The sequence below is a fragment of the Marmota marmota genome, unplaced genomic scaffold (assembly GCF_001458135.2).
Source record: "Marmota marmota marmota unplaced genomic scaffold, marMar, whole genome shotgun sequence".
Lineage (NCBI taxonomy): Eukaryota > Metazoa > Chordata > Mammalia > Rodentia > Sciuridae > Marmota > Marmota marmota.
In genome coordinates, this window is record NW_025999990.1 from 46,572,716 (window position 1) to 46,581,697 (window position 8,982).

Consider the following 8,982-nt stretch of genomic DNA (forward strand, 5'->3'; position numbering starts at 1 on the left):
TCCTCCACCCAGGGATTTTATTTATATAATACACACACACACACATTTGAATACTTTGTCAGTTATTATTTTGAACAAATTTATCTATTAGATTAATAAAGAATAAGAAAAATATATTTTGAAAAAATTTTAGTTCCTGACCTATATAATTTTCCTTATGTCAGAATAACTTCTCAGCACTTCTTGCAAGGCAGGCCCACTGGTGACAAAATTCCTTCAATTTTTGTTTGAGAAAGTCTGTATTGTACTTCCCCCTCCCCACCTTTTTTTTTTTTTTTTTTAGGGGTGGCAGGTACCAGGGATTGAAATCAGGGGCACTCAGCCACTGAGCCACATCCCCAGCCCTATGTTGTATTTTGTTTAGAGACAGGGTCTCACTGAGTTGCTTAATGACTCACCATTGCTGAGGCTGGCTTTGGACTCACAATCCTCCTGCCTCAGCCTCCCAAGTCCCTGTGATCACAGGCGTGTCCTTCCCCTTTGCTTGTTAGGAATTTTACAGAGTACTGACTTCTAAGTTGGTGTTTTGTTTTGTTTTGTTTTGTTTGTTTGTTTTTTCTCTCAACACTTTAAACCTTTCATTCAATTCTTGTGTGGTTACTGAGGAGAGGTCCATTGTAGTTCTTATCCTTGCTTCTCTATAGGTAAGGTATAGATAAGGTGTCCTTTGTCTCTAACTTCTTAAAAGATAATTTTTCCTGTTCTTTGATTTTTTCAAGTTTGGCTATGACATGGCTTGGTGCAGATTTTTGTTACTGTTGTTTGATTGGTTTTGCATTTATCTTGCTTGATGTTCTTCCTGGATCTTGGTTTGATGTCTGACATTTTGACTAATTCTCAATCATTATTGTTTCAAGTATGCTTCTGTTCCTTTCCTTCCCTCTGGTAGTCCTCTCCCCTGTACGCTGCATCCTTTGTAGTTGTCCCACAGTTCTCCAATAGTCTGGTCTGGTATTTATTTATTTATTTTCCAGCCTTTTTCTCTTTGCTTTTTTAGTTTGGGAAGTTTATATTATTATCTCTTCAAGCTCAGAGATGCAGAGATTATTATTATCCTCAACTTCAGAGATTAGTGTCCATCTAAGGAGCACTTTAAAGACATATTCTCTCTCTCTCCCCTGCCCTTTTTTTTTGGGGGGTGGGGCTGTTGGAAATTGAACCCAAAGTCTCAGCATGAGCTCTACCTCTGAGCTACAACCCTTGGCTGACATTCTTCTAGCTTTTACTTTTTGGCAGGGGAGGGGTTCTGGGGATTGAACTCAGGGGCACTTGACCACTGAGCCACATCCCCAGCCCTATTCTGTATTTCATTTAAAAACAGGGCCTCACTGAGTTGCTTAGCACCTCCCTGTTGCTGAGGCTGGCTTTGAACTCCAGAGCCTCCTGCCTCAGCCTCCCAAACCACTGGGATTTCCGGCATATGCGCCACCACACCCAGCTTCTAGCATTGATTTTTGATACTTCCTTAAAATTTCCATCTTTCTGTTTACATTATCCATCCACTTTATATGTTCTCTGTTTCTTTCATTAGAGCCACTAGCACATTAACCATAATTTGAGAACAAAAATTTCTGGTCTGGTAATCCTAGCATTATTGCCGTATCGGACTGTGGCTCTAATGCTTGTTCTATTTCTTCAAATGGTGTTTTTGTTGTTGTTGTTGTTGTTGTTGTTTTCAAATGGAGTTTTTAACCTTGTAGTATACCTTATAATTTCTAAAAAAGTGAACGTGATGTGTTGTGTGAAACAAACCGTGGTAGGTAGGGCTTTAGCACTGTAGGGCTGAGGTGTGGGGAGGGTGGGTTTCTACAGTACTATGACTGAGTCTCATTTTGCAAGGAACCCTGTCCCCTGGACTGCAGACTGCACTGGTTACTCAGCTTTTCTTTTCCTTTACAAGGGACAAGGTGGCTAATGGGAACTAGAGTTGGACTATCCCTTTCTCTGTGTGGAGCTGGGGAAAGTTGGAGCTGAGAGCTCCCTTCCTCCAGGTAGATTATTAGGCTCTGATAAAGCCCAGCAGGCAAAAGCACTGGTAAAATGGTCTGTGGGGGGTGCAGGCCTTATGGAGAGCAGGGTGCTGGGCATTCCGGATGGTTCTTTTTCCTCCCTGTTTGCTGGAAGAGCAAGGGACTTTCCCCTCAGTATCTACTGGTAGAGCTCCTGGAGGTAGGCTCCCTGGGGGCCTCCCCTTGACTGGACTCCCTGGAATTTATAACTCCCAGAATCGTAATTCTTCAATTACAGTGTAGATTTCCTCTGGTTACTGCAGTGGTTTCTGCCTGTTGGTTTCTTTTCCAGCAAGTTGTGATTTTCTCTGTTTCTCCAGCCTCTAACTTTTTTTTTTTTTTTGAGGAGGAGAGGGGCAGGGGTGATTTGCTCTGTGACTTCCCTTCTCTCACATATACAAGAAGACTTGTTGATTTTTCAGTTTGTTCAGATTTTTTACTTGTTATTAGGATAGAATGGTGATTCTGAGCTCCTGATAGGCTGGACTAGAAATGGCCTGTTATCCCCTCTTTACATAAAAGGAAGCCATGCAGAAAAATATGTAGTCATTTGCTCAAGGGCACTCAGCTAGGAAAGGGTACATCCAGGATTTGGGGATAGGTGTTCTGGGTCAAGAATCTGAGCTCTTAAGCACTATACCATTGAGAAAAACAAGCAGGTTGGAATGTTGGCAGGCAGTTGGAAGAACAGGGGTTCTTACCAGGAGGAGATCATTCAGGTCTACTAAATTCATACTTCACACACACACACACACACACACACACTTGTCAGGGCTGCAGTACAGCTCACGGGTAGAACCCTTGCTTAGTATGCTTGAAGCCCCAGGTTCCATCCCCAGCACTACATACACAAAAAATAAAATATCTAATAAAGGAACACATGCTTAGAAGGGTTGGCATAAAAATAATGCTTACTAAAATTCAGATTTAAAGTCAATAAGTGAATATTTAGAGTAAGGGGAAAAAAAAGAAATGAAAACTATCATTTTTACATATTACATTTCAACCCTGGTCCATGTGAATGGATATTATGCATTGAACCTTTTCACTTAACATTGTAACATGGTGATTTCCTTTTTTATAAATGATATTTAATGGTATCAGTTAAGCTGTATAATAGTCTAGCTTGTTGATGGGCTAAAAATTAAAAGCCTGCTATTGTTGTTTGATACTTGATAATTAATGTATTTCTTTTGCAGTGATAATGTTCCACAATTGTGTCCTGCCCGTTGAGTGATTTCATTGGAGACAGCCCCATCAGTATGATTAATTGGGTCATGTGTATGCATAAATGTATAACTATTCACTAATGTTTTGGGTCCCATTAATTTCCACAAGGGCTGTACCAATTTTCTGAGCTTCCAGCATTGTATAATCGTGTGTATGTGTCTGTGTGTGTGTGCACGCATATGTGCGTGCGCGCGCGCCTCTTAGATAAAAGTACAATCCCAATCAATATCAGGCATTCTAAAAGAACACTGGGCTGGGTTTATATAGCTCAGTAGCAAAGAAATTACCTAGCATGTGAAAGGCCCTGAGTTTGATCCCAGCACAGAAAAAATAAAATAAAAAAGATAGGACCTCTTCTATGAATTAATGGAAAAATGTCTTTTGTGTGTGTATGTGTGATGGAGATTGAACCCAGAGCTACATCTGCACTCTACCACTAAACTGCACCATAGCCTGATGCCTGACTTCTTTTTAGTTTACATATGTGGCTTTGCATATAGGAATCATTCCACTGATATTTATTGAATGGATATCTGATGGATGCATCAATGAATGACAACCAAATAATAATAATTACTACTACTACTACTACTACTACTACTACTACTACTACTATTTGGTACTGGGGATTAAACCCAGTGGTGTTTTACCACTGAGCCACATCTCCAGTCCTTTTCAGTTTTTATTTTGAGACAGGGTCTCAGTAAGTTGCCTAGGGCCTCACTTAGTTGCTGAGGCTGGCTTTGAACTTGGGATCCTCTTGCCTCAGCCTCCAGGGTCACTGGGATTACAGGTATCCATAACCACACCTGGCCCAAATGATTCTAATTAACACACAGAAGTTAATGTAAAATTGAGATGAATTCTGATTCATAATCAATACTCTTTCTTCTACCATAACTCCACTTTTACTTCATTCAGCCAGACTTTACAATATATGCAAAGCATAGTGCTGGAAGCTGGGTACTACTATAAATAGAGCGCAATGCCATTTAGAACCTCAAAGTTCAACTGAGAAACTCACATACCTCTCCTTCAAAATCTCATTTGTGAAATGAAAGGGCTAGCTTCAGAAATCCCTTCCAGATCCTGAATTCTGTGATCTTATGATACCCTAAACGTCCCACTTTAGGTACTAAGACTTTAACCTTAGTTTAAAGAGCAATCTGAAGGAACTGGTGGTTTAGGATAATGATAGGGAATATTCTTTTTTTTTTTTCCTTCTCTTCATTCATTGAGCACATAATAAACCCCAGACACCATTAAGTAGTAAGAAAAAATACATAAAGAAATTTGGCAAATCCAACATACTATATGCATTGTATTGTACCGGATAAAAGTACAATTCCAATCTCAATTTTTGTGTGTGTGTGTGTGTGAATATGATGCACTTAAACATCTATTCTGATGAAAATTTAGATGGAGAAGTGTCTAGAATGAAGGTTAAGAGGGAATCAGCTAATATTGGCCTAAGTTTATTCTTAGTACTCCTCCAAACTAGTGGAGCCTTGGAGAATATTGACTTGTATAGGTTTATCATGGGGACTAATAATTTCATCTTAGTTGCCAACACCAAGACAAGAAAAGATGAACACATATGGACTCACCACTTCTCCTCTTCTACTTGCACGCCCACGGACTGGAACTTGCTGGGTGCTTTATTCTCTGCTGCTTTGTCAGGTTCTTCAGCATCATCCACCTGCAGAAATCATCAAACAAATTCAGTTGTTCCAACTCAGTCACCTTGTCTGAAAAACAAACATCTGCAGGATTACTGGAAAATTTTGTGATTCGTAACCTTTTTGTTCAATATTTGTGTACCTGATAAGAGCCATCGCTACTGTATTAGCATGACCTTTGACTCTGCTGATCTTACAAAGCAATTTTATTCATTCCCAAGGTGGCAGATAAAGGTCTATGATTCCTCCATGAATTTCCAAGTACAAGTGTCCCATGGCATCCATAGGGGAGTGGTTCCAGGATCCCCACAGATACCCATCCAAATCCACAAATGCTCATCTCCTCTATAAAATCACATTGGTATTTGCATAACTTATGTGTATCCTCCCATATTTAAAAATCATCTCTAGGTTACTTATAATGCCTAGTACTATGTAAATAGTTATTGTACTGTATTGTTCAAGAGAATCATGAAGGGAAAAACGTCTGTCCATGTTCAATACAGATGCTTTTCTAAAAGACAGTTTTGATCTGCGGTTGCCTGGATCCATTGATACAGAGGGGTGACTGTGATTAATTACTTCTGTGTACTGCACTAGAAGGTAGTGTTACTTGGAAATGTGTTCTTGGAAGTTCTAAATTAGCAAATTGCAGGCTGCAATGGTGCCCGCCTGTAATCCCAGTGATTTGAGAGGTTGAAGCAAGAGAATCTCAAATTCAAGGTCAGCCTCAGCAATTTAGCAAGGCCCTGAGCAACTTAAGAGAGACTCTGTCTCAAAATAAAAAATAAGAAGGGCTGAAGATGTGGGTCACTGGTAGAGCACCTCTGGGTTCAATCTCAAATACTGGGGGTGAGGGCATATATACATATATTCCTGTATTTACGTGCGTATATGTGTATATATGTGCATATATATGTGTGTGTGTGTGTGTGTGTGTGTGTGTGTGTGTGTATATANTGTAAGGCTTCCCATCTCGTGTGTGTATGTGTGTGTGTGTGTGTGTGTGTGTGTGTGTGTGTATATATATATATATATATATATATATATATATATAGTGATAAGATAAATTTAAAAACATTGGGAAACTTACATTTTCTACACTATATATAAGAAAATGTAGGGCTGGGAATATAGCTCAATTGGTAGAGTGCTTGCCTCATATGCACAGGGCCCTGGGTTCAATCCCCAGCACCACACACACACACACACAAATTAAAATAAAGAAAACATAAGTTTCCTAGTGTTTTTGAATTTCTTGTTTATAGGATCTCTTTTATGAACCTAAATCCTTTTTCTGATAAATGCACTGCAAATATTTTTTTCTCAGGTGATCTTTTGTCTTTTAAACTTTGTCCTTGATCTTATTATATATCTATATCTAGCTTTTATGGTTTGGGAAGGACTTCCTCACTCTGAACATAGTTTTAAAAGTTTGCCTGTATTTGTTTTTATACTTCCAGGTTCTCAAAGCTCTTAAATATCCTGTAAGATGTACATAGACATCTAACATTCCCTGACCCACTTGGGTCATCAGCTAATCTTATTACTTAATTCATTTATTACTTAATTCATCTTTTAAATATATTTTTATCTTATACCATGCTTTACTCATCTATATTTGCCCATACATTCTCATATATATAGAAATTTCTACACTCAGACCTCTTTACGGCTATTGATCTACTGGCCTTATTGCCCCTCCCTCTCCTCTTCCTACTATAATTTTGTAATCAATCTTGATATATTCCATGCTAAGTTTCCTGTAGTTTTTCTTTCTTCTTCTTTTTTTTTTCCTTTTTCTTTTTAAAAATGTAAACAGCTGGGCACAGTGGCACACGCCTGTAATTTCAGCTACTCAGAAAGCTGAGACACAAGGATTGCAAGTTCAAGGCCAGCCTCAGCAACTTAGCGAGACCCTGTCCCAAAACAAAAAATAAAAAGAGCTGGAGATGTTTCTCAGTGGTAAAGCACCCCCTGCATTCAATCCCTAGTACCTCAAAAACAAACAAACAAAAAAATCCCAAAACAAAACCCATAGGAATTATTAACTTCTTGAACGTTGGGAAAACCTTTTCTGTAAAATCATCCAAGTCTTTACAGTATTAGACATCTTTTCTTTTTTTTTTTTTTTGCAATTTATTCTGAGGTTTCTTCCCCTAGATTTTACACTTTCTCTTGCATCAGTATTATCAATTCACACGTATGTTTATTTAATTTGACTTAAAATTTGCCAACATTAAATTGGCACCAAGAATCTTTTGTAGTTTTGCGGGAGGTCATATTCTTTTCTCATTCCAAATACTGTTAATTGACATTTTCCTTCTCTCTCAGTCAGACTTGTCTATTTATTTGGTCTTTTCAAAGAACTGACTTTGGTTTAATTTTTTTTTTTTAATATTTATTTTTTAGTTTTCAGCGGACACAACATCTTTGTATGTGGTGGTGAGGATCGAACCCGGGCCGCACGCATGCCAGGCCAGCGCGCTACTGCTTGAGCCACATCCCCAGCCCTGGTTTAATGTTATCTGTTCTGTTTTCATTATTGCCATTGCTTTTTTTGTTCTTAATGCACTCATCTCTACTTTCACTACTAGTAATGTCTTCCTTTTAATTTGCTTTTCTTTTTCTGGCTTTTTTGAATTGAATGGTTAGTTTATAATATTTCTTCCTTTTTTCTCCTTAATTTCTTCCTTAATTTCAAAAGAACACAGGGCTGTGAACTTTTAGATGACAGCTCTGTCTAAACCCTACAGTGATTTACAGGATACTTGTCAGTTAGTTCACAATAATTTAGAATTTTCTCTTTAACTCTAGTGTTATTTAGATGTTTTAATATTTTCAAATAGTTAGATTTTGTGATTGGTTAATTCCTAGTTTTAAAGCACAATGTTTGGAAAACATGACTGCAATATTTATTCTTTCTTGGATCTAATGAAATGAACTTGGTAGGTTCATTAGTTTTGACTTACATCCCCCCTCACCATCTCTTCCCAAATACGCATAGATGCTGATTTCAAGGACATCAAAAAAGAGAAGAAAAAAAAAAAGTACAAGGCCCAAATGCAACTATCACCTGCAATTTCCCTTATTGTTTCAAGTCAATTGGGAGTCAGAGAGAAGGTGACCTTTTTATTTTCAAAGAACTTTTTAAACATCATCTAACAATCCATTTAGTTGGGTTGTGTTGTTCTAGGGAAGATAATTTGTCAGAGACAAGTTTCATCATTTGCCATTGTACTTCTTCTTCACACAGGACGTAGATTATGTCTTGGCACAAGTGGACGAACAGTAAAGGAAATGAAACAGTAAATCTTAGGAGTGCCTCCCAAATAGGCTGATGTCCTTTTACTTTTTTAATTTGAAGAAGGAGAAAGCAGTTGCATTTTGTATACTGTGAACAATGAAGTTTAAAGCTCAGTTATTCTTGCTTTGCAACATAAATTAAGGGATGACAGATGTCACACATATCTAGATGTAGAGAAGTCAGACTCCCTAGAAGAGCATGTAAAACGCATCTGAAGTTGAACTACTCTCAAGATGGGAAGGCAGTGTAACCAACTGTTGCCAGTGGTCATTTTAGGGGGAAGTGGAGCTAGAGCAGGAGTTGGGGTGGGGAAGAAGGGGGGGATTTCATATTTTGTTCTGTATACACTCTATCATATAAATCATTTTGCTTTTTTTTTTTTTTTTGGTAACAGGGGATTAAACCCAGGGGTGTTTTACCACCAAGACACATCCCCAGTCCTTTTTATTTTTTATTTTGAGACAACGTCTTGCTAAGTGGCTTAGGATCACTCCGCTGAGAAGGCTGGCCTTGAATGTACAATCCTTCTGCCTCAGCCTCCCCAGTCGCTGAGATTGTAAGCGTGTGACATCATGCCGGCTCGTTTTGTAATTTTAAGAAAAAAAATTTTGCTGGGTTTGGTGGCACATCCTGTGATTCCAGCTTGGGAGGCTGAGGCAAAAAGGATCAGGAGTTCAAAGCCAGCCTTAACAATTTAGTGAGGCCCTGAGGAACTCAGCAAGATCCTGTCTCTAAATAAAATACAAAAAAAAAAAAA

The 8,982-nt window shown here is 38.4% G+C and overlaps 1 protein-coding gene across 17 annotated transcripts in view; it reads right to left on the reverse strand.

Annotated features, from left to right (window-relative positions):
• The window catches only part of Dlgap1 (DLG associated protein 1), a 784,970-nt gene that overhangs the window by 58,590 nt on the left and 717,398 nt on the right, over nt 1-8,982 (reverse strand). For all 17 annotated transcript variants that reach the window (XM_048806496.1, XM_015482533.2, XM_048806497.1 and 14 more), the window contains one exon: nt 4,847-4,938. In XM_048806496.1, coding sequence (XP_048662453.1) covers nt 4,847-4,938 — 92 coding nt within the window. The remainder of the gene's footprint in view (nt 1-4,846; nt 4,939-8,982) is intronic.